Source organism: Lissotriton vulgaris, chromosome 12 (assembly GCF_964263255.1).
Source record: "Lissotriton vulgaris chromosome 12, aLisVul1.2, whole genome shotgun sequence".
Taxonomy (NCBI): Eukaryota; Metazoa; Chordata; class Amphibia; order Caudata; family Salamandridae; genus Lissotriton; species Lissotriton vulgaris.
The window spans coordinates 57869053-57896061 of NC_141700.1; the positions used below are offsets into that span (position 1 = coordinate 57869053).

The 27009-nt window shown below is 42.7% G+C and overlaps 1 protein-coding gene across 1 annotated transcript in view; it reads right to left on the minus strand.

The window, feature by feature from the left end:
• Window positions 1-807: 807 nt before the first annotated feature.
• The window catches only part of FSD1 (fibronectin type III and SPRY domain containing 1), a 77258-nt gene continuing 51056 nt past the window's right edge, over window positions 808-27009 (minus strand). Inside the window, exons 3-13 of the mRNA XM_086947080.1 lie at window positions 22157-22288; window positions 14628-14729; window positions 13193-13215; window positions 11828-11949; window positions 11040-11249; window positions 8875-8973; window positions 8214-8376; window positions 6927-7006; window positions 3827-4078; window positions 2118-2206; window positions 808-1473 (exon numbers count right to left, since the gene is read on the minus strand). Coding sequence (XP_086803206.1) covers window positions 1363-1473; window positions 2118-2206; window positions 3827-4078; window positions 6927-7006; window positions 8214-8376; window positions 8875-8973; window positions 11040-11249; window positions 11828-11949; window positions 13193-13215; window positions 14628-14729; window positions 22157-22288 — 1383 coding nt within the window. The 3' untranslated portion in view covers window positions 808-1362. The remainder of the gene's footprint in view (window positions 1474-2117; window positions 2207-3826; window positions 4079-6926; window positions 7007-8213; window positions 8377-8874; window positions 8974-11039; window positions 11250-11827; window positions 11950-13192; window positions 13216-14627; window positions 14730-22156; window positions 22289-27009) is intronic.

Consider the following 27009-nt stretch of genomic DNA (forward strand, 5'->3'; position numbering starts at 1 on the left):
CAACCACCTCCATCCCTCGTGTACGGGAGTAAACCCGCGGCAATCCCAGACCAAGGTGAAGCTGTCATGGAAGCGCATCAAGACGTGGACATGGATATGATGCAAAGCTTAAGTATAGAAAGCAAACCAAATAAACAGTTACTCAAAGTCAGCAAGATAACATCATCACTCACAGCCAGCGCACTAACATTACTCGCAACCAGTACACTAACATCATGATGCACAGTAAGCAAGCTAACATCACCGCTAACAGCCAGCGTGCTAACGTCATCAGCCTAAGCTAGATAGCTAACATCATCAGTCTCAGCCATCATGCTAAGATCATCACCCAAAGCCAGCACAATAATATCATCAGTCACAACTAGCACGGGAACATCATCAGTCTGATAGCCAGCACGCTAACATCACCAGCCTCACAGCCTGCACGCTAAGGTCATGACACACATCCAGCACGCTAAACATCATCACCCACAGCCAGCACGGTAATGATCACTGCGAGCAAATTAACATCATCAGTCTCACAGCCAGCACACTAACATCATCAACCACAGTTAGTATGCTAACATCATCAGTCACTGTCAGAACGTGGACATCAGCACTCACAGCCAGAATACTAACATCTTCAGCGGATGATCCTCCTTCACCGACAATATGATCTCTCTCAAAGTACATAAATGCACACAATATATAAACAATACCTAAAGAATGTTTTCCCGCCTCTACAAATCTACATGCAAGGATCCTTGAGTGATATATAGGCCCTGCTTCCACTAGGGTGGAGATGGACAAAGGAAAATCAATAACCTGCCTTGTTTAACTATGTTTATTAAGGCTAGAAGCAGCTGTTTTGGTCACAGGAAGTTCTGTCATCTTGCAGAGAGGGATGCTAATGTCTGAGTAGTCATTTCAGGGGTGCTGACTTGAGGCGCAAAGACATTGTCCATTTTAATAGTGGCGACTCGGTCTGGCCCAAAAAAGCCAAGGTCCAGCTTCTCGTTGCTGGGTAAACATAGCAACGTTTCATTCTTTGCATTTCCTCATTGCCTGCTGCCTCTCTGTTGCAGGAACCGGATGCAGCGTCAGTGTCTCTACAGTGCCCCGTGAAGGTGAAGTATGTTATTACAATCCGAAGTGAGACTAAAGATACAATCAGACGCCAGCGTGAGGAGTGCAGATCAGCCGTCTCTTCTCTCGGTTTAAGGGCACCCTGTGCACAGACTGTATTCATACTGTGATTATCTTCACATTACAGAGGACAACACTACTGACTTTCCATTGCCGGAAAGTTTTTGTTATAGGATCCTCAGCAAAGGAGACCTGGTTCTAGAGCAAGTCGGCTCCCGAAGCTGGGCCGGACTCTAATTAAGTCAGGCTGGTGCCAGAGCTGCTGGCCGTGCTGTTGCGTTTCTGAAGGCATTTCACGGCACTGGGGACTTGCAGTCCGGAATACACATGGAAACTCCCACACCAGACCTACAGAAGGAGAAGAGAAGTACAAACAAGGGGTGAGAAGAAAAGAAAGAACTTCTAGAGGGGAGAAGCAGAAGGAAAGCTAGGATGGGGATTGAGGGCCAAGAGAAAGATCCCTCAGTGTGAGTAGTCTCATAGCAGTATGAGTTTACTACCAGCCGTAACACACCTGTGTTCTATGATTCAGTATTACAAATGTTATCACGACAGTGTAGCAGTACGAGCTTGCAGTCAGATAGTATTGGGAAACTCTAATAATGCAAGCTTGCTCCCAGCTGGTATCGCTCAAAAGCGTGGGACTTGAGCAGTACAAGATTACTCCGAGCAGTGCCAGTGGTGTAGGACTGGACAATGTGAGATTACTCCTGAGCAGTGACCAGTCAGTGGTGCAGGCTACCAGCAGCATAGACTTAATTCCTGCAGTGGTAAGCGCAAGACAGGGCAGTGTACGCTTCCAGCTGGCAACGGCGCGATTTAGTAGCCCTGCAATGCAACCGTCTGTCTCGAGCGGAACCTAAGTGTTATTGTACTTCAACTGAGCGGTCTACCTCTGGAAGAGCCACTGCACCCAACAAGTAGGAGGCACGTGTTTGCTAAATCACTCTGTGGGTGGAAATAGAGAAGCAGGAATTGGACGGTTTTCTTACCGTGAAGGCGGGGACCACAGGCTGGGTGAACTTGGTTCTGAACGTGTGGACGAGCTGTTTGGTTCGGGCATTGTAGAAGGAGAGGTAACCTGCGGAGAGATGGAGAAGTGAAACACGTGAGAGGAGAAGAAACCTGCGGACAGATCTGGAGGCAAAAACTGAGAAGAGTGGTAACCAGCAGGCTGATGGAGAAGCGAAATTTAGAGAAGAGCAGAAACCTGCAGACAGATGTGGAAATACTGTTAAAGGAGATGTAACCCACAGCTGGTGCGGAAAAATTATCTTAATTATTCTTCGTTTGGTAATGCTATATTACTGATTACACCACTAACGTTCACCCATATGGTTTCAAAAGGAAATATTCATAGGACAGCAGCACACGCCTATGGTTACGCTATTTCCGGTGTCTTAAGCAGCCGCTATTTTGAAAACCTGCATACATTGCCTTAATCCTGTATTTGTTCAGCCTGAAACCACCTTTGTGAGTTGCAAACCAGTAGAGCTTTCTGATATATATTCAGTTTCTGAATATGATCCATAGCTTGGCTAACGTGATAACTATGCAGTAGCTATTTTCATAGCTTCCACTCACCAGTTATAGCACTGCGATCAAGACCTTATATTAAAAATGTACTGCAATCTTTAATATTCAAGTGAATCGTAAGAAAGCTAAAAAGTACACTCTTTGCCTTTAATTGACTTAAAATGTAATTATGTATAATAGATATGTAAATTCAACACAGACTTGTATTGGTGTGGTGTTTTTCTGACCTTGTGCTTGAACTTCCCAGACAGCTATTGGAATTTGGTACTACAATTTGAGAACTGGAATTCCGGCTTTACATGAGATATATGCCTCACAAACATAGGCTATGGACTGCAGCCTGCATGCCTTAAGTAAGGGTTTAACATCCCATACGAACGAGGATAGTAACGTGAATGGCCAGTAATAGAAATGAGTGCATTTGCAGAGCTTTAGACTGTATGGCATTTGAATCCACATATTCCCCTGTTGCGATGAGTTTGTGTTATGTGTTCAAGTTGCATAGCAAGGCTTTTCACTGTGTGCTGTGGATGTATTGAATTCAGTAATTAATTGCAGAATATGTAAGCATCCATTCTGAGTCATAAACCCCACACGATTAAGAGTTCTACTCGGCAATGAGTTCCTACTCACAGGTCCTCCTGTGACTAAGCACTGTTGTAAATCAAATGGAGCTGCAGAGAGGCATCTGCTCAAGACCTGTACACAGAGTAAAAGTGAGCTCAGTGTGAGACACTAGCAGGTTAGGAATCCCTCATTAGGGCAGCGTGTGGAATGCTCTGAAAAGTTCTGTATTGTTGGTGACTCGAGGGACATAACACTGGTAAGCAGGACGCTTTTCTCAAGTCACGTCACCTTCATGCTTTACTTTAGGGGCAGGAAGGAAGGCCACACGTAGTGTAAGAAGGCTACCGGGAGTGGAGATGACATTGATTTCAAGTCAATCAAGTTGATAAATGGTTGAAGCATACTTACCAAAGCTGCAGTAGACCTTATGATTATACCTTGTGTATTCACCAGGTTTTCCCAGCTGTTTGCTTGACTCACAAAGGGTATTCACTTTCAGTTTAATCCTAGTGTTTAACCTCATCTTGACTTACTTTACGCCCATTTTCTGACTACCTGCCAACTCTCGCTTCCTTTCAGCAGTACATTGCCTACTCGCCTTCATCGTAGTTGCAGTAGACGCCGAGGCGGTCCGGCACCACCATATCAAGCACCTTGGACTTGTTGCCATGCTTGGCGGTGAAGCTGACTTGCAGCCAGTTGTTGAGGTGAAGGCACCAGGAGGCAGAGGTCTTCCCAAGCTGGTCAAACTTCCCCAGTGTCCTGTACGCCACCCCCACTCCAAATGCTTTGCTGTCTGTGTCGTAGCGAACCTCCCAGTAATACTCTCCGCCGTCGATCAAGGCGTCACCTGAAGAGATGGATGGAGGGTTATTGCACAAAATAGAGGCAGGGACTTGAGAACGGCAATAAAAAAGAGGGTTTCTTCATTTATATATTGGAGTTGGAGCGGCTGAGGTGTGACTTGGAAAGTAGGGGAGATAGGATTAAAAAAAAAAGTTATTCAACATTTGCTCAGTTTAATTAGACATTACAATTTATGCATCCTTCGACACAGATTATGGACACTACAATACGTTGCCTAACCAATACAGGGTAAAGGCTATGAGCCATACGATATGGATTTATTTGCAGTACATATCAGGCAAGTCATAAAGTCTCATATATATTGATTCAGAGTCTCCAAAACATGCAATCAATACCCTCTATATGCATCCCACATGCCCCAGATCTTTTTCCACTTGTTTGGACAACCTTGGCTCTGATACTCAATTTTTTCGGCTGTAGGGGGGATAGTTGAGGCAGATATTGGAGACTGCATGTCAGGGAGAGATGTTCTGAGAATACTTTGGGGAGGGTAGAGGCGGACGGTGAAGAATGGAAGCAGCATTGGAAGAAAATACTGAGGATTTATTGATTACGAGTTGGGAAGTAGGGAAAACTGGAGAGGTCCCTCGAGAAGGTAGTCAGGGGAATGCGGAGATCTTAATAAGACTGAGGAGTGATTACTACACAAACTGAAGGCCGAAAGGTGAGAAGAGATGAAGGAACTCAGAAAGGGACCATGAGAGTATTACTGTACAAACAGAAGGAAGCAAGGAAGGGGAGACCAGGTAACAAATGATACCAAAGGATAGTTACTGTAGTGTATGTAGGAAGTAAAAATGGATGCCTCACTCAAGGGAATCTCCATTGTTATCATAGTGACTTGAACTTCCCATTACTGTAGAGGTGGGAGCAAGGGACAAACTAACAGTAACCCATAGAAAAATATGGATTGTTACCGTAGATAAAGGAAGGGACATATGATCGTTTTGTCTAAAGAAATGTGGACCGATAACTGTTGATATGGGTGAAAGGACGTGTCAGACGAAGGAAAATGGCGATAGTGGCTCTACAGACTGGAAGATGGAGAACATGAAATGTGTCATTCAAAGAAACAAAAAGATTGTTACAGTATTTCTTTAAAAAAAGCAAAAAGGAATATTTTAGAGAACAGACGGATTAGTACCTGTTCTTTATGTGGAAACTCTTAAAATGTTAATCATACCACTCAGTGGGTCAAGGCTATATTATATATTACACAAACTCTCTGTACCTGGGACTCCCTAAAAATAACCTACACAGATTGCAAGGCGTGCAAAACACAGCAGCATGGTTCATTTTCAAAGCGCCTAAAAGATCACATAGAATCTTTGTGGAAACAGCTGCACCGGTTCACAGCTAGAAACAGAATTCCAGTTCTTCAGAAAGAAATTAAAAACACTGCTCTTCAAACAAGCTTTTATCTGCTGAGCCTTTTCTCCACTCTGTGTTCTTTTCCATTCTATTTTATATTTGTTCACACGAAGACTTAGATATCTAGGCTCAAGCAAACCCTGGCGAACCTGTGCTCTATCAAGATTCCATAATGTGCTACATAAAGAAAGATTGAGATTATTACAGCACAGACAGGCAGGAAGGGGAAAGGAAGGTGAAACACAACGAAACAGAAACATTGTTACTTTAGAGAATAGTGAAAGGGACAAATGAAGTCTCACTCGGGGAAACACATGGTTTGTTACACTAAAGAATAGATAAATAGAAGTGTCACAAAAAACAGACATTGATGGATTTGATGGAGAATTGTTTTGCACAAAGAAACAATGGGATGATTATACAAGAGGTGGGAGAAAGCAAAGAAAGGAAGAGTCACCCGAAGTGTGTAAGGGGTGGTTTAAGAAGTATGGGGTAAGGCCAGTCACTCCAAAAGAAAATGTATTGTTTAAAACAGAGATATTAGAAAATATCAGCCTAACTCCATAGGTGGGCGCAGAGAGAGGGTGATGGGTCTCACCTGATGAGGCACCACAGAGGTTAGAAAAAAGGATGCGAGGGAGGTGGCGCTTGAGAAAATTACTTTATTAGACATGAGATAATATGTCTTCTATGTCATATCACAAGAAACACAAACTTTAAAAAGTTTGAAAGCAATAGGTATTCTTAGGTATGAACTTTGAGGAGGAATCACTGATTTGCTATTTTGAGAGGAAAAGTCCTCTCCTCACTAGGGAGGTGATACTTAAAAAAGGATGGAGGGATGGGTTACACAGGAATGGAAGGTGGGACAAGGCCTTGAGTGGGGACATAGGAGTCACTATCTAGAGAGTCAGGAGAATGGTTATACGCATGCAGTGGTTAATTTGTAAAACAATAACTGCCGGAGCTCTCGTCAGGAGGCAGCTTGCACCAGCCCATTTCTCCTGTTGGCGCCGCCTAAAACAGGACCAACTACTGACCATGAAAGTGGGGAAAGTATATGGCGTAATGGCCAGAGCTGCTGACTTCAGAGCTGGAGAACCAGGTTCGAGCTTTGAGTTGGCTCAACATCCTGTGATTCTGGGCAAATCGCGTAATCTCCCTGTGCATACTATAAATGAATGTGTCTTTAACTGGTGCTCATAAAAAGCGCTGGTGTTGATAGTAAAGTACTGGTGCTGAGCACCAGAAACCACTGGCTCAAATTAACCCCTGATTGCATGGGAGGAAGGACGTGGGAACAAGTGAGCGGCTTTACCTTTACAGACTGATCTGTCATGACAGAGGCTACAGCAAGGCAGAGGATGTGCAAGGGGTTGGCAGACCGTAGGGTTTTCACATATTTTTACATTTTAAGGCACTCCCTGCTTTAAACACAAATACACATATCCAGCACTTACCCAAGACAGTGTAGGATTCAGCGGTAAAGCGGTCTCTGCCGCCACGGCCGGCTGGTGTCCTCTTTGGCGATGGTGTGCACCTGTGGAAAGTGAGAGAGTAGACTGTTAGTATGTGCTTATAAGACGCCTGACAAACAATATATATATATACACACACAATGACAAGTAATTTCTAGGAACATTAGGAATTTGTCTGTGCACGCAAGAAGAATTCTCTATCACGTTCTGGGTAGCGGATAGGTAGAACCACTCAAGCATAATCATGTATGATCTCTTTCTTTTCCTTTTCTAAGGTTTGCTTTTTTTTTTATATGTATACTCTAATGTGAGGAGTGGAGAGTACAACCTCTCCATCTCATTGGCCAGAGTTTGGGTCACAAAATTAGGTGGAGAACTAGCATTTTAGTTTTTACAATATACTTTAGCAATTATTACAGTTGTACAGTATATATAATTATTTATCTGTTGATTGGAAACATATGATAAATTGATATGTTAGTGTATTTAGCTTGTTTGCTGTTGATGCTTTTTCTGGTCTTGTAGCCTGGATCTCAATTGGACAGTTACAGTTCATATTTAAATAGTAAACAGTGAATGCGACTTATTAAAAAAGGAGTCAGAGAATGCATGCCTCTTAGGGGTCAATGGTGGGGAGGGTGTAGCTGATTTTAGGGAAGAAGTGTGAATAGTGGAGGAGGAGTCACAGTTGCGGACTCCACAGCTGAAGCGAATGAAGAGGAAATTGGTGAAAAAGCACAAAAGAGAAAGGGAGAATGGAGGACTACTGTGTGAGAAATCTGAAGAAGAGAAGCTGGAAATGAGGAGTGAGGGAAATTGTGACACTGCTCTAGAGAGAAAGCTCGAAAACTCTATGAACAAGAGGTGTTAGCGAATGTAAAGGGGCCTACTACATCTCAGGTGGAGAAGCAGTTTGCCGCTAGGAAGACTCTATAGTAGTGGGGGTAACCAGAGGAGAGCAGTAGGGGATGGAAGGATGAGTGTGAGAAGAGTGATCCTACCAGCTCAGAAAGTTGGAAATCTTAGGATGCTTGGTAGAGACTGACTGGCTCAAATGTGAACTGGGAAATGTTCCCAATAGACAGTTGCCTCTTGAAGGCAATTAAAGTTAGGCACTGGCATACCAGAATCCTATTTTCGCTATAGGCGTGTCGTTCGAGAAGGTTATGTGCTTGAAACTGTGGCGAGCAGAAGAGGAAGCACAAATATTATGTGGCCAAGTGGAGGTTGGGAGTTGATAGGACTTTGGTAAAAGTGACTCAGAGGTACCTCGCCGGCGAGTTGACCGGAGACGCGGTCCTGCCGGTTTTGCCTTCCTTCTCTCGAGCTTTGATGTCCTGTACTTTCCCACCCAAGGCATCCCACTCCGCACTCAGATCCTCCACCTTCAAGTTCTGGTGACAAGAAGAGGCATCCAACCGGAACATGAAGGCTGGCAATGACAAAAAACAGAGGAAAAAGGTCAAAATTAGACCAAGGGAAAACCAACAGATTTGATTAGAAACCCTTAAGGATCAGAGCAAGATGCTAGTTACAGATGGCAACTGAATGACATGTGCCTCACTTTTGTTAAACACAAAGAGCATGTAACATCCCTAACCTTCCATCAGATAGCAAACACACAGAACAAACCTCATGCACTGCAACCAACAAGTGAAGGACAAAACATACTTGAACCGGACACATGGTTTGATCTAGAATAATTTCATCCGGAAACTCCTATCACACAGCAGTCAAATGGTACTGTATTTGCAGTATCATAAAGATGTGTATGCTTAAAAAGTAAACCCCAAGGCTTAAACCAATATGTGCAAAAGTCAGAGCTAGCCACACCATAAACATAGCAACATCTCTTATTTCACATACATGTTCTAGATTTGCAGAGTGGAAACATTAGAATAAAAAGTTGCACTGTTTGCCTCTTACGCACCAGGAGTTTCCAACGTAACCGGTTCTGAAAACTCTCCCGCCACCGCCTTGTTGCAGGCTTTCACTCTGAAATTCATGAACTTGGTGTCAAATCTTTGACCTGACAAGAACAAAAAGAGGTAAAAAAACTTGATTGTGTGACATCATCTAGAAGCTAAACACTATCTTACTTCCACACAGAGAACAGAAGATGACGCGGCACATAGGACTGAGAAAAGACACACGATTGCCCAAATCAAATGTCAGATAATTGAAGTAGTATCCCGATACGAAGGCAGAGATAATGATCAGACCCTCCTCCGGAGAGAGGCTTTCTGGATTAAAAAATTACTGACCTTGTCCCCATTGGGGCTAAATGACAAATTTGAAATGAGCTGTTTCCTATAATATGTTTACGCTGGCTTGGTGACATGGTCAATAAGTCACTAGGAATCCCCTCTAAAACACCAGGTAAATACACATGAACACACATTAGCAGTTTACCATCATAATACACAGGAAGATCTATTATGGTTTTGTTACTTATGAAGGGTATATGTACAAGGTGTAAATAGCAGGCAGGTAATTCATAATCTTTGTTGTGTCATGAAATTGAATGTTTAGGTGTAAACATTAGGCAGGTTCTGTAATGCATTATTTTTTCAGTTTAGAAGACATACATTATGATGTACGTTGTTTTGGAGCTAATACCACATGAGGTCATGTAATCACGATGAATCACTGTTCTTTTAGGTTTCTGTTAGACGCATAAAGTTTTGGGTGGTTGAATTTTGACGCTCGTATTCATTTAGCAGTTGAGGCTCCCATTTTTCATACTGAGTATTATCGTCACAATATCACTTATCTGCAACACAGTGAGACGTTTTTAAATATATAAATACGATTCGTGTGATGCTATTACATGAGTTAAGAGTATGTAAGAAGTAAGTGTAGTCCGTCGTTTATTTTTAGTTTACACCCGGAAGTTTTGTTTATTAGCTGAGCACGATGACACGGAAGTGCATCGACGATTCAGCCAGGCGGGTCGGTTTGCAGCGTCTCCGATTGTTCAGGAGGTAAGATCGGTTGTCAGCCGCTTTATATTTACCGACTAATTATATTGCCAAAGGTACTGATGTTACCTTTACTCTTGTAGGGATAGACGACTTTCCGAATGCTTGTAGACGTGTGGCACTATTTCGTCTATTTTGAGGTGAGCCTTCTTGTATTTCGGCTACATTAAATGGTTTGTCGACTAACTGTGCTAATAGTGATAGTATACGCCTGTTTCTTAACAGAGTCGGCTAATACATACAAACATACACTTCATGGTGGTTCAATCACGACGTTCGTCCTTTGCTGAGGTGAGCACGCGTTTTTTTTCAATGTGCATGCATAAGGCTGCTCATTATAATGAGCTTTATTGACTGGTCTACTTACATCTCTTTTTGTAGGCAGAGGTTCTCACATTTTTTTAATCCTGTTAGGTTGGTGATATTGGTAACAGTCTCTTTGTTTAGCTTACATGATTGTGCGCAATGCACTTGTTATTCAGAATTTACATTGATTCTATGTTTTCTATGATTGTGCACAATGCATTTGTTACTCAGAATTTACAGTGATTCTAGGTTTGTATCACATGATCGAGACATCTCTTGATGGTATTGTGGAATATCATTAAGTCCTGTATGTGTAAAGAAGAAATGTGAATAGCATACTGCCTCATGTTTTACAATGTGGTAATATTGTTGTTTTGTTGCAAATATTGGTTTTGGCATCGGTTATATACTGTTTCCTTGTCTTTTTAGTTTATAACTGGAACCCCTGACGAAGGGACAAGAATGTCCCGAAATGCATTGGGTGGTTGTTCAAGAAACACGAACAGAAATGTATATTGCATGTTTAATATGAAGTGATGTAATGAATATTGAATTTTTCTTTTGTGTTTAACATTTGAAAATGTATTAAATACACAGCTGATTAATTTGAGAAGTTTTTTTGAATGTGTATAATTCACATCCAGTAGTGCGCACTGTAGTCCTAGCAGCCCATGCGGTGTTAGGCCTTTATTCATAGCTAAAAAACAATCAGCATACAGGGAGACCATAAGACTACAAACAACAGACACTATAAGAGATTATACAATGACCTGCCCTTCAGTTAAGTACTCAGAAGGGTCCTACTGACTTGATAGGGTGTACTCGGTCTGCTTGATCCCCTCGATCACCATCCAGGGGTGATCCTCCTTCGCTCTGGGCAGTCCCTCGAAGTTTGTCTTGCGATACTCCAGGATGTAGTGATCAATCTTGCTGTCTTCCTCTGGCATCTTCCAGACCAGGGTCACACAATTATCAGCCACCAGGGACTCAGTCATGTCAATCTCAGGCTGACTGGGAACTGGAGAGGGAAAAAAATAGAAAGGTCTATGACAAAGGCAGGAGACGGAGGCCTTCAACAAAGGTAGCGAGATAGTGGATTACAGCTACTCCAGTCAAGCAAAAAAGACCGTAAATGACTGCTACCGACATTGTCCTCTATCAACAACCTCACATATATTCAACAACGTCTGCATGCATCCCATCTTTCCCTCTCCCCCCTCAAAATCCTTGTGCACGACCCATCTTTCCCTCTCCCTCCTCAACATTCTTGCAAGCTTCCCATCTTTCCCTCTCCCCCTCAACATTCTTGAAGGCATCCCATCTTTCCCTCAACATTCTGGCGTGAGGCCCATTTTCCACCTCAATATTCTTGCACACGTTCCATCTTTCCCTCTCCACCTCAACATTCTTGCACACGTTCCATCTTTCCCTCTCCACCTCAACATTCTTGCACGCGTTCCATCTTTCCCTCTCCACCTCAACATCCTTGCACGCGTTCCATCTCCAACATCTAGTTTTCCTTTTCCTCAGCGCATCCCAATAATTTATACACAAAGACGGATCAATCAAGGAGCAGACAGTGCCATCTTCAGGTACCTGGCAGGAACTTGAGGGCCTGGATCATGCGTCTCTCCTGTGTGAAGTCCACCATCAAGTGACTCATGTTATCGGTCACCTTCGCTTTCAGCGAAATCCGGAATGCAGGTGCCATGGTTACACTGATGTGGATGTATGAGGAAGAGATGGAAAGTAAAAGAAATAGCATGAATTACTGAGGCTCACTTTTAGCTAAGAGACACCCAACCTCTAGAGAGCGCCTCCTATGGCCATGTACAAGTTTCTCACACTCAACTCTGATGGCTTTCTTAATGGGATACCTGCAAAACATCTGCATGGATTTTGACAAGGATGGTGCAGACAAATGTGAAGCTGGGTCAGGATGTCACCCTTTAGGGAGGCACCAATGAGAAACAGAGTCATTACATGTTCAAGGAAAGGACTCTAAATTTACAGGAGGTCTATTGGGCTTATCAGAAGAGGAGGGTGTGTAATTGTCAGAGAAAACACGACTCATCACTTTTAGCAGCTCACAGATGAAGCAGGCAGAAGATAACATTTGGGCTTAGTAGAACATGATGATGGGTTATGGATGAAAATGAGTGTGTGTAAAGGTAAAAGGGAGCACAAATGGATGGGCAAAGAGGGCACAATAGCAGATAGAAACATATGCATGGAAGCCAAGAGGAGAGGATACATTTGGTAGGACCAAAATCATGGCAAATAGAAGAACCTTTAAAGGACTAGAAAACGTTTTACTTAAATGCAGATGGCATAAATTGAATACAAGCAAATAGAAGGAATAATGTAAATGCATGGAGGAGAGTATGTAAATGAGAGAGGACCCAAAGTGACATAGAAGAAAGGATGTGAGGGCAAAGAGAATGCAAGGGCAAACAGAGCAGGAAGTATTCAAGAAGAAAGATAAGAAGATGTAAAGGTAAGAGCAGAGATCAAAATACACAAAGGTAAAGGAGGAGGAAGGACAGAAGGGCACAGAGGAGATGATGCAGGGAAAAGAGGATAGAGGACGGAAGAGTTAGATGATAGGTTACAGGAGGGAGAATAACAGATGATTTTGATAACTTAATCTATGCCCAAGGAAGCAGTGGAGAAGACACTGGATAGTCTGTGCATGCTCTGGCAGTCTCTTGGTTCGGCTGAACCTTCTACACAAATGTGATGGGCTCACAGGCAAGGGCCTAACCCTGGAAGCAAATGACGGGGACATCGAGTCAGATCTCCCTGTCTCAGGCATGCCCCAGAGGCCTCATGCAAGGAGCAGAAAACTGTTCTGTGCTACACTAGGTTATGGCTACAAGATGGAGAGATGAGGCAGATGGTCATGGAGAATTAAATGCAGAGATGTGGCAAAATGAACAGATGAACAGACTGGTACCGTACCTATCTTTGATCTGCTTGGCGGCCTTCGAAGCAAAGAGGAAGCGAGAGAGACAGACAGAGAGGCAGGAGAGAGAAAGAGGGTTTGAGAGACAGATTTAACACCAGCTCTTTCTGCAACATAACAGAGAAGCCAAGAAAGTCAAAGTGCACAGTGCAGAGAACACACTACACCACCTGGCACAGAAGACCATCACCCTCACCCCTACCCCAAGTGGAACACTACTCTCACCTCCAGAAACATATTCAGACAAACCACAGAAGAAGCACACTGCAGAGAAGATCACAGTCAACAGAGCCAGCAAGTTGAAGTGGGAATAAAAACTTTGGAGAAGGTTACAAAATGCTAGAGAGGCATTGACTTCTGTTGCATGTAGCACACCATAAGCAATCCATGTATGTAACATACATGCATACATACAGAAGGGATTGAGAGAGAACTAAGTTCCAAAAGCAAAGGAATTTTGTTTTCCAGCATTCAGAGACATACTCTGTTGGGTGACAGAAAGGACAGACCTGAAACACATGGAACAAATACCTAAATACAGAAAGGTATTTCTATGACTGGACAGTCATACGTTCCACAGAGATACCAGAACCCAAGGGCTCAGGGGAGACCATGGCAACTGATCTGCAATACATGCTTGACTTTCCAGGCTCTTTCCATTGATTGCACTGGGGATTCTTGCTTCAACATTTCAGTACTTTTCCTGCACTGATTAACCATTAATATCAGTTCTTCTGGTTCCTCATCTTATAATCACCACCTCATCTCACTTCCCCACTGTCACTCACTTGCTCTCTGCCACCCTCGTAGAATCTAGTCCACCATCCTAGTCTGTTCCAACCTTGGCTTCTGGTCCACCAACTCTGGTTTACACCACACAGTCCAGTCACTGTTCACTAGCTCCAATCCCTGCCCAGCACCATCTATTGTCACCCTCCTCATCCAGCTCTGAATAAGTTCCTCAACCTCCCCTCCTACTCAAACACACACCTCCTCTTTGCATCATCTACCACTTCCTGTCCTCATTCACCTTCATGTCTCCTTGGCTACCTCCTGATCTGGCCATCCTCTTCCTTCAACTTACACCCAGATCTTGCCCATTTCCTTATGACCTCTCTGCACTCATGTCTTCCTGACATTGTCCAACAAGTCAGCACACTCATTTCCTGCCTGACCTCATCCTCCTACGACCCCACCCAAGGGCACATTCCCACTCGATAGCTTAAGAGGTATCTTCTATAGACCGATTTGTATCCTTGAAAAGAACCCATCACATCTACTGGGGTTATCCACAGCACACAGTCCTAGTCCTGTCAGTAACCATTAGTGTCAAGCAATGGCACCAATGTTGGCAGTGCTTCAAGTAAGCCACAAATATTGCGCGACCCACATCCTCAAACCACCAAACGCAGAAGTAAACACCAGGTATACCTTGGAGAAGGTGTCATTCTCAGCCGCTTCCAGAGTCTGGTTTGCCATTTCTAGGAGTTCTTCTGAGCTCTCCAGAGCCTTGGTGCAGGTAGACAGCTGATTCTGAAGGTAAAGAGATGACAGGGGGACATCAGGAACCGAGTTTGTCCAGGAAGAGAAAACAAGACTGAGTCAGAGGTGAGCCACTAAAGCAGGATTTCAGGATAAACTTCAATCCTGCAATGTTGCTCCTTAATGTCTATATGAAGGATGTTGTGTTCAGAGATAGTGAGGCACATGGCAGACAAGCCAAATACCATCTTAAATGACTTAACACTTCTACTACATCCCTCTCACTCAACAACCTTGTCACAGCTTCAATAACTTCTGATCTGAGCTCATCTTCAGTATCAATAAAAGGAAAAATGGGAATTCCACTTTTGGCGGGGGTGTGCACACATATACTTCAGACCGTGTGGTTTACTTCAAATTCATTCAGTTAAATGATTCATTCAGACGAAAATTTCATTTTCCAAGAGTATTCAAATATTTTATTTCATATTATACTCAGTCTTCATTTATGCAATTATATTTTTTGCAGATCCATATCGCTTTTTAATTTTCCACATATACCCAATGCACTTCGGGTCATAAGTCACCCTTCCTCAGGGGTCTGTGTATAGAAAAAACAAGGATATTTTGAGCCAGCCTCATAACACATTAACTAATATTGCACAAACATTCTGTGAAACATTTTTATCAGTGTAACTCATTATGGCAAATCAATAACGCTACTCAATATTCATTAATTCATCAAGAACATCAGAAGTTCATTAATGCTGCCCAATGTTCATTAATTAAGCAACAACGCCACAAGTACAATGTTAAGTTCATTGCAACTGAGTGTGCTAAGGTTACTATCAGTACACGTGTACCCAAAAAATGCTATGTTTTATCAAGACTACAATGGTCTAGTTTCGACTCTCACTGTACTCTCGTTTAGAAAAAAACAAAACATGAATGTGAAATCTCTGCACGCAAAGAAAAGGGAAGCACCCCCGTTTTCCCGTGGTTACTTACAGAAGTGGAAACTGACTGCTGCCTCGATGTTCGGCCAATACGAATCTCGCTAACTGCGTTCAACCTTCTCCTGTTAATAACTAGTGATATAATTGGACCAATGCATGGTCACGTGATCGCGGTACCTTAAGAACAGTCATTGACATCGATGTTCGGCCAATCCGAATCACGCTAAATACATTCACCCTTCTCCTGTTTATAACTAGTGGTTTAATTTGGCCACTGTATAGTCTCGTGATCGCGATACCATATGGACCGTTATTGACATTATATTCATTATAAATAGTCATAAATCTAGTGACTGGTCATAGAATCAAAAATGTAGTGAGCCCTTAGTTAAACGATCTCCTGAGACAGGCTAAAAATTAAACATGAACGGAAATATAAATCGATCATAGATGTGATTGAAGGAAATTATACTAAAGTAATACATATAATGACATAAATCATACTAAATAAAACAAAATAGAAAACATCGTGATTCGTGTAGTGTAACCTTTGGTTAAACATTGTGATGATCTTAATTTGGTCGGCCATCTTGGAATGGAGAATTCTTAATGTTAATAGTACCTCATACGTTGTGTGCAGAGGGAATCAATAATTTGTTCCTAGTTAATATTTACAAAAAACATGATAATTCTATCCTGTCATTTAATCCTTCTGGCTGTAAACTGCACATTTTACGAATCCAAAAATACTCAGATCTCAGTCTTTTTTTATGCACATCAATGTCTGGTTGGGGTTTAATCACTTCCAATATAGTGAATCTAAGTTGAGAGATGTTATGTCCTTCATTCATCCAATGCATTGCAACTGTGGACTTTTGGTTCTTTTGACGTATGTTACTTTTATGTTCTGTGATTCTTATTTTGATTTTCCGCTCAGTTTGACCTACATACACTTTCCCACAAGGGCATTTTATGACATATATCACTCCTTTTGTGTCGCATGTACTAGAATGACATAAAATTTAAAAAAATCCCGTCATTGGGTGTGTAAAAGTTTGGCCAATTATAACATTATGGCAATGTGTGCAATTTTCACATTTTTGCATGCCTTTGAATGTTACCTCTTTGGTCTTTGGGTTTTGTCTTTTTAACAGTTCTTTAATATTTTTTGATCTGTTGTAAGCAAAAGTGATTCGGTCCGCAAATAGTGGTTGAAGATCTGGTTCTTGTGTGATCAAAGTCCAATGTTTTCTCATGATTTTGGTGATCTGTGTTGTCTGCATTGAGTGTTTTAAAACACAAACTGTTAGCTTAGATTCTGTTTTATCTTTCTGTTTGAGTAAAGACTCTCTGCTCATTTCCATTACTCTTGTCTTGGATTTTTGTAATAAAGTTTTTGGGTAACCTCGTTTAATGTATTTCTGGATTTGATTGTTAATTGTGGTTGACACGTCATCTGGATTAGATGTGATTCTTTTTAAACGGATGAATTGTGACAACGGTAAATGCTTTTTCAAAGAGTGATGATGAAACCTTTCATAATGTAGACAACTGTTCTTGTCTGTATCTTTGATGTGGACATTCGTACTGATTTGTCTGTTGTTAATGGAAATTTTTACATCTAGAAAAGCTAATTCTTGGTGATGAATTTGATGAGTGAATTTTATTCTTTCGTGTTGTTGGTTCAGAAGATATATGTTTTCTTCCAATTGTACTTTGGTGCCTTTCCATATTATAAAGATATCATCAATGTATCTTTTGAATACCATTAATCCTTCTTGCCAATTGGGGTTGTGGATGATGTGATCTCTTTCAAATTTTGCCACGAAGGTATTGCGTAGGAAGGAGCCCCCGCAAATCCCATGGATGTTCCACTACATTGTTCATAAAAATCATTTTCCCATTGAAGATAACTGTGGAATAACGCATAGTGTAACAATTCCGAGAGGAATACTTTTTCTGATCCTGCTATGTCATTCTCCAATAAACACCATTCCATGGCTTCAAGACCATCATTGTGAGGGATAGAGGTGTACAGCGAGGTTACATCTATGGAACATAACCATGTTTCTTCGCTCGCTGAAATGTCAATGGTTTTTAGCATGTTTAAAAATGATGTAGTGTCTTTTATAAAGGTGGACCAACTTTGTACTAAAGGTTGCAAGAACCAGTCAAGGTATTGAATGAGTGCTCGTTAAAGCCCCCTTTCTTTTATTCAACTCCGAAAGGGCGCTCGGTACTCAGTTGTCTGCGGTTCCCTGGCAACCTGATAGCAAAGTTTCGACTTAGAGTGACAACAAACAAGTAATTTGGGTTTTAGAGAAACAACTGGGTTTTTCCTGGGAATGGTAGAAAACGTAAAAATTTTGACATAGCCCCTTCTGCTTGCCAAAACATCCAGCTGCAACGCAACTAAGATCAAACATTTTTTAGTTGTTTATAATGTTCGGTTACTTATTAACCGCATTACTAAGCAGAACAGCTCCTCGCACGAGTAATATCCCATTTAAATATGACATCAAACAAGGAATATAACGTGTGATAAAGAGGTAATGGGCGGTTCCTTTGAACGGTTGAAATGGTTTAAAACAGCGCCTTTGGTATGCTAAAAAAAACAGGGGCTATGTAATTTAGACCATATATTTCATTGTCCAATACTGACACCATGTGCCTCGCTGTTTTGGTGCTATGAATAATGTTGTGATAACAGCGGTACTTGTTTATCATATTAATCCCCTTTTTCACAATACTCTTGCCCTTTAGAGCGGTGCTCCAATTACCTGCGCTGTGGCCAGGTGAGGTGGGGTTTTTCTCTCCTACCAGTGAGGTAAGTGAGAGCTTATACCCTACCTATCAGAGAGTACATGTGCAATCTCTGCATGCACTAGAGAACAACAGAAGTGCTCTTATATCTGATTACTATGTGAATTATAACCAAACTTATATACTAAATTTTGGTTTTTTGTCTTTCGATGTGTCTGTTTGTGTGTTCCCGACCACTTTTATCTCGGGGTACTTCAAAAAGCGAGGAGAATGATGATACACACAATACCCAGGTGAAAAAAATCTGTTTTATTTCCTCACTAGCACCTTGAGCAGTAGCGATAATGGTCCTGATGAAAGAGCAGGATACCTCTTGCGATCCACATAGTCTGCAGAAACATGTCGACCTCACAAACTAAGTAGTAGTTATTTGTTAAAACTACTACCTTGTCGCTTCTTTTTATTACCTTGTGAATTAAGAGGTGCTTCATTAAAATGGCCTTTTCCCTCTTTACTATCCAATTTTAGTCACATTTAGCACTTTTTCACTTCACTATAGACTTTGCACTGCTCTACAGTTGTCAATTTACACCTAGATACACCACAGTTCACACTGGGCCTTTTTGGTCAGATAGGTTGTACACACCTTTCCTATCCTCAGTGGGTAGAAAAACAACTCTTACCGTCTTGGTGTGAAGGATTCCCAGATGATGAACAGGGCGGTATCGATCGACAACTGATGGGTATATTTTTCCCACGGAGAAGGAATACCCATTGTCTCATCACTTAGACACAATATAAATTTATCATTTTTCTGTATTGTCCAGCTTTTGCTTTCAGACACGTAGTTAGTTCACACTGCTTGAGTGACCCATTGCTACATTTTGTATATTAAACTGTATTTGTTGGGGATTGTAGCATTGTATGGTCCTTAAATATCCCCTTAGGCCCTCCTTACAGTCTTATGTATTAATAACAAACTTTTACACACTCAATGACGGGAATTTTTTTTATTTTATGTCATTCTAGTACATGCGACACAAAAGGGGTGATATATGTCATAAAATGCCCTTGTGGGAAAGTGTATGTAGGTCAAACTGAGCGGAAAATCAAAATAAGAATCACAGAACATAAAAGTAACATACATCAAAAGAACCAAAAGTCCACAGTTGCAATGCATTGGATGAATGAAGGACATAACATCTCTCAACTTAGATTCACTATATTGGAAGTGATTAAACCCCAACCAGACATTGATGTGCATAAAAAAAGACTGAGATCTGAGTATGTTTGGATTCGTAAAATGTGCAGTTTACAGCCAGAAGGACTAAATGACAGGATAGAATTATCATGTTTTTTGTAAATATTAACTAGGAACAAATTATTGATTCCCTCTGCACACAACGTATGAGGTACTATTAACATTAAGAATACCCCATTCCAAGATGGCCGACCAAATTAAGATCATCACAATGTTTAAACAAAGGTTACACTACACGAATCACGATGTTTTCTATTTTGTTTTATTTAGTATGATTTATGTCATTATATGTATTACTTTAGTATAATTTCCTTCAATCACAACATCTATGATCAATTTATATTTCCGTTCATGTTTAATTTTTAGCCTGTCTCAGGAGATCGTTTAACTAAGAGCTCACTAGATTTTTGATTCTATGACCAGTCACTAGAATTATGACTATTTATAATGAATATAATGTCAATGACGGTCCATATGGTATCGCGATCACGTGACTATACAGTGGCCCAATTAAAAAACTAGTTATAAACAGGAGAAGGGTGAATGTAGTTAACGAGATTCGGATTGGCCGAACATCGATGTCAATGACAGTTCTTTAGGTACTGCGATCACGTGACCATGCATTGGTCCAATTAAATCACTAGTTATTAACAGGAGAAGGTTGAACGCAGTTAGCGAGATTCGTGTTGGCCGAACATCGAGGCAGAAGTCAGTTTCCACTTCTGTAAGTAACCACGGGAAAACGGGGGTGCTTCCCTTTTCTTTGCGTGCATAGATTTCACATTCATGTTTTGTTTTTTTCTAAACGAGAGTACAGTGAGAGTCGAAACTAGACCATTGTAGTGTTGATAAAACATAGCATTTTTTGGGTACATGTGCACTGATAGTAACCTTAGCAAACTCAGTTGCGATGAACTTAACATTGTACTTGTGGCGTTTCTGCTGAATTAATGAACATTGGGCAGCATTAATGATGTTCTTGATGAATTAATCAATATTGAGTAGCATTATTGATTTGCCATAATGAGTTACACTGATAAAAATGTTTCACAGAATGTTTGTGCAATATTAGTTAATGTGTTATGAGGCTGGCTCAAAATATCCTTGTTTTTTCTATACACAGACCCCTGAGGAAGGGTGACGTATGACCCGAAATGCATTGGGTATATGTGGAAAATTAAAAAGCGATATGGATCTGCAAAAAATATATTTGCATAAATGAAGACTGAGTATAATATGAAATAAAATATTTGAATACTCTTGGAAAATGAAATTTTCGTCTGAATGAATAATTTAACTGAATGAATTTGAAGTAGACCACAGGGTCTGAAGTATATGTGTGCACACCCCCGCCAAAAGTGGAATTCCCATTTTTCCTTTTATTGATTTAGTTCAAAAATCAAGTTTATTTGGACCATTGTCCTTAAACAGATAAAACATTCTAAAAACAATTCATTGTCAGATAAAAACTTTAAAACCATATACACCTATAACTCATTAAAATTCATCGCACAGGGCTTAGACTAATCGCAATTCATATTTCGTTTAACTTTTTGCATAAAACTCCCCAGAGCACAAGCGATATCCAAAGAGAACATTTCTGTTAGGAGCATACTTGCAGCAAGTCTATTATGGACACCATATTTTTTAAAAATTGGACATAAAATCTCCTTTCGAAGTTCTAAGAGCTTTGAACAGTCTAATTATTGATTTACGCATAGTGTTCTCAGACAAAACACTGGGAGGACGCAGCACAAAAATTACACGGAATTAAGTGAACAATATATAATGTTAACAGAGTGCTCCAACGGACGTTAAAAGACTCATCTTCAGTATAACATTCAGTTAGATAAATCTAAGCCTGGAATAGGTCCTGTTTCTGCACAATATGGTCTTCTGGCATTTTATTCCCGTTAAGGTTCGCGTCTCATTTCAGACCTTCCTGCCATCCCTTTCTGTAAGTTGTACTCTACTGGGGGTTGTGAAATCTCCAATGCAACAGAAAATAAAAGAGTTCTTTAAACCCAGAGATCTAGCTACTTCCTAGATCATTAGCCCTTCGTAGGTCAGTCCGGAAAGGGCTGGAGGTGCAGTTAAAGAGTCAGATTACCGGTATGCATGTACAAAGCTGTGCAGAGCACACCCACACCTGACTGCTTCATCTGAACTTTAAACACCAACACAAAAGCTATGGGCTGACAAACAACAGAGAAAACGTTTGGGTGAGAAGATTGGAAGCAGTAGGGCAGACTTTATTAACAAGTGCTTGGGAGTCATTTAGTATCGTAGGTAGACACCGTAGTATCATGGTTAGGTCTACAGACACTGACTGGCCTCATCTGCAGTTTGTTGATACCACACCTACAGCCCCGCTTGCCTTACCTTTAGCTCGTGCCGTCCCTCTAGCGTTACCTGAAGCTCGTAGATACCACACCTACAGTCTCGCTGGCCTTACCTTCAGCTCACTGTAAAGGCTTGCGCCATCCGTCTAGCGTTACCTGCAGCTCGTAGATGCGACTCGCGCGGTCCTGCTTGATCTTCATCAGCATCCCTTCCTTCAGCTCATCCAAAAGGCCATAAAGCATCTGGAACTCTGCCTCCAGGTCTTCCTGCACCTTCTTCGAATTTCCCTAGAAAATGAAAACAAAGAGACAGTGGGGAAAGCCAAGCATTGACTTACACTGGGCGGTACGTAATCAATCAACACCACAGCACCGGTTACAGTCATGAATACACGTAAAAAACACAGATGCAAAGCATTTAAATGAGCTGGGAAATTGTGTTTCCTAATCACAGCGACAAGTGATATGGGTCCACGATGACTAAGGTTCGGACGAGAGTTCCAAATTACACAGTGATGTTATTCTTGGACGGACCAAGAGGGTTCTTGAATTCCACAAACCTATTCACCATCCCAATGTGGTCTAAGAACATCCCTCTTCCAGGCCTTCTTTCCTTCCTTCTATGGAATAGTATTTCACCTTCAGCTCAACAACATGGAGTCCCTCATAAATCATTAAGTATAAAATGGGAGTTTATCATATTCTAGCACCATTCTGCACCCAGCCACACGAGCAGCAATATATCGCATAGCACCTCTTTGCTTGACAATGCTAATATTTTCGAGCAACCTTTCTTGTAACTGCAAGAGCCAGAGGGAGGGCCACAAGCGAGGTGAGTACAAAAGTTATAAAGAGAAAGGGTGAACAGTATGAAGAAGGGGAAGAAGAGTGAGCATAAAGGAAAACTGAATAAGCAGGGGAGATAGGAAATGTGGCAGAAGTATCCTTGTCTAGTCAGTGACTGCATTTGTGTCCAACGCAGATCACTGCTGTAACCTAGTGTAGCTTTTCTTCAACCGCTCGGCTGTTCGTTAGTGGTCCTGATTCTTATGCACTGTTTTAACCTTGGCTTGTTTTTTTTCCAACCATTGTGCTGCATGTTATTGCCCCTGTGTCTTGTTTCCTGTGCACTGTTGTAGCCTAGTCTGTTTTTTCAATCTGTTTTTCTCTCGGCAATGCTGCATGCTCGTTTCTCCCGCTATGCTGTCATTTTTTACTTCCCTCCTCTTGCTAAACCCGTCCTGTGCCCTCCCCAGGACCTAATTAACGGAGGCCTCAGTGCTGCTGCGCTCATGGCATGCCAAAGACAAGCCCATCTGCACCCGTCCGTGCCTAGACCACGCCCAGCACCAAGAACCCTGGATCATCCGCCTCCTGCAGCTACTCTAGCGCTGAGCTTGTAGCTTTGGACCCCAGACTCTGCAACAACAAATGCTGCTGCACCTTGCCATGATCAACTGTAGGACCTTCCTCATGCTGCCACAGTCTCTTTTCCTGCAACAACGGAACACCAGCACACGCCACCACCACGCCAACCACGGCTGCACATGGACAACTCCACTGACTCCTGCTCAATGCCCGATCACCCTGCAAGTATGACACCGAGATCTGGGACACCATCATCTCCCTCACCCCAACGTCATCTTCCTCACCAAGACATGTCTCAACCCTGAATCTGCGCCCAACATCGGCACGGCTACACTGAATGGCTATAAGATAGGACTGCATCGGCAATCACAGAGGTGGAATCGTCATCATCCATTAAGAAACCATCCCCTGCCCCACCACCGCAGACAACAACACCCCAATCATGGAACACCTCAACGCCCAACTCAGAACAGACTGCAAAACCACCATCAGAGGCACTTGCAGCAGACTGTCAGGACCATGCCCCATATTCTGGAACACCATCCCATAATTTGTTGCACCACAAGCCATCGACACCGAACACTTCTTCCTCTGAGACCTCATTTTTCACCTCGACAACGCTAACAATGCCAACACAGCCAACCACCTCAAAAGCATGAACAACATTAGCCTCCCACAACTGGTCACCAACCCCACACACACAACACAGGACACAGACTCAACTCTATTTACACTGCTAGCGACAGAATCAAGTACAGCCATGTAAGCATACTCACCTGAACAGACCACTAAATCATGCACTGCACCATCACAGTAGCCCTCAGCCCCATCACCAAGCCACCCAGCACCCCTCACCACACCTGGAACAAAGTATCTGAAATCCAAAGGCTCAACGCATTCAACACCTACCAACCTGACACCACTAACAACCTTGAACAGACTGTCAAGCACTTCACTGCCTGGATCACCGACTGCGCCAACAGAGTCGCCCCATTAACAACATCTGGTCACAGAAGTGGTGGCCTGACAGCCTGGGCGAATGCCCACTACCGGAGATAAAGTTAAGAACTTGGGCTTCGTATTTGACGATAAATTAACATTCCTAGCCCAGACTAACAAACTTTCCTCCTCGGTGTGGTACATCTTGAAACTGATAAAAAAAGCTACTGCCGTTTATCCCTGTAGAAACCCGCAAAACCCTTGTAACCATGCTGGCTCTGTCAAGGCTGGATTACGGGAATGCTATATACGCAGGGCTTCAAAACCAACTGTTACTAAAACTCCAACGACTGCAAAACGCCGCTGCAAGGCTAGTTTTGGACATTCCCAAATTCGAACCAGTAACCCACAGACTTAGAAGCCTGCATTGGCTTACAATAGAAAAAAGGGTGCGTTTCAAGTCAGCTTGCCTGACATACAAGGCTGTCCACGGGATCGGCTCCCAATTGTTAAAAACCAACCTAAAACAATATGAACCAACAAGGAATCTTAGATCTAGCAACACAAGGCTGATCGAGACACCCAGATTTAAACAACTGAGATGGGGCGGTGGGGGGAGAAGTTTCCTGCTGCATAAAGCCAAGACCTGGAACCAGCTCCCACTACCTATAAAAAACAGCCCATCACTCACAGTATTCCGGAAAGCCTTAAAAACCTGGCTCTTCTCAGCTCAGCCCGATTACCAACTCGGGCAGTCCAGGACTCTCGCATCTGACTTAGCGCCAAGACGCCTTAGGGAATTTGTGCCCTTTACAAATTTTTTATTAAATTAACCCCACCAAACATTCCAGTTGGTACACCTTGGAACTGAGAACCACAAAATGCAACAGCAGGCAACTATCAAGGAAATGCTGCATCAACAAGGAGCCCACAGACCGCACAACTTTCAAGACATCACTCAACCACTACCACCAACTTCTGAAAAAGAATGCCCTGGCTGACTGCATCAAAGCCAGCTCCAACCACAGCAAAGAACTCTTCAGCATCATCAAGGAGTTCTCCAACCCTTCAGCAACCGAAAACATCATCAGCCCTTCCCAGGAACTCTGCAACACCCTGGCGGACTTCTTCCATGACTTCACAATCTACAAACACTTTGAACCCCAACCCTTCGCCTCTCACATCCTCAGCCTCCTTGCTCCCACAGACGCCAATCCCAAACAAAGAATCACCGCTTGAAACCAGCTCACCACACAGAGCACCACAACCATCATTAATCCATGCACTCAGGAGCGCCCATGGACTTCTGTCCCCACCACTTGTTCAACCTCGGAAACAGGACTATCAGAATGGGCTCGGCAAGATCTTCAACACATCCATCACCTCAGCTACCTTCTTAGAATAATGGAAAGACGTGAAGTCAAATCCCTTCTCAAGAAACCGTCTGCTGACCTCAAGAAGCTCAAGAACTACCAGCCCATCTCTCTAATCCCCTTTCCTGCCAAAATCCTTCAAAAGGCTGTCAACCGCCAACACCACACAAACCACAGCACTGAAATAGCCCTGATCAGCAAAATCAGAACCCTCCTAAACAAGGGAGAAATGGTGGCCCTTGTCCTCTTCGACCTCTTAGCAGGCTTCGACACCGTGTCCAACCACACCCTGATCAAGAAGCTTCATCAGATTGGAATAGAAGAGGACGCCTTAAATGGATTCTATCTTTCTTCGCCAAAAGAACCCAGAAAATCCACTTACCACCTCTAACCTCGGAACCTAAGAACATCATCAGCGGCACTCCTTAACCCCTTGCGTGCTCCGTCGGCCGCTGCACTACCTCGCTAGTGCTAACGTCGGCCAACGGCCGACGCAGCCTCGCCCATTTTCCGGAAGTGTCGTACTGCCGCAAAATCGCAGCCGCGGCAAAAGGGTTAATGTTCAGCACTACTCTGTTCAACACCTACATGATTGCCCTGGCCAACATTGTCAGAACCCACGGACTGAACATCATATCCTACGCAGACGACACCCAGCTCATCCTATCTCTATCTGAAGACCCATCCACCACGAGGGCCAACTTTCGCCTGTGCATGACTAGCGTCACAGACTGGATGCAAAACAACTGCCTCAAACTCAATACAGACAAAACTGAAGTACTGATCTTCGAGAACAACACCTCCTTGCAGAATTATCCCGACGGCCTGCTGAACTGGGAACTGCACCCACTCCTACAGCAAACTCGCCATGAAAAACCAGATCAACGCAGTCTCTTCTGCTAGCTTCCTAACTCTTTGCAAGTGGCGAAAGATTTACAAATGCCTCCCAGTCAGCACCAGACCATTCAAGCCCTCGTCACCAGCGGCTTGGACTACGGCAACACACTCTATGCAGGTATTACCATGTACCTCCTGAAGAGACTGCAGACCATACAGAACTCAGCTGTCAGACTCATCCTCGACCTCCCCAAACAAACCCACATCCTCCCACATCTCAAGAAACTCCATTGGCTCCCCATCCACAAGAGATGTCAATTCAAGGTGCTAGCCCATGCTGACAAAATCCTGCACAATCAAGGACCAGCACACATCAACCACCGCCTGAGCTTCCACCAACCCGCCAAACAACTGTCCTCTGCCTTCCTCTACCTCACACCCCCCCCGCAACCACTGAAGTAAACAGGGGAGGATGCTCCTTCTCCTACCTCG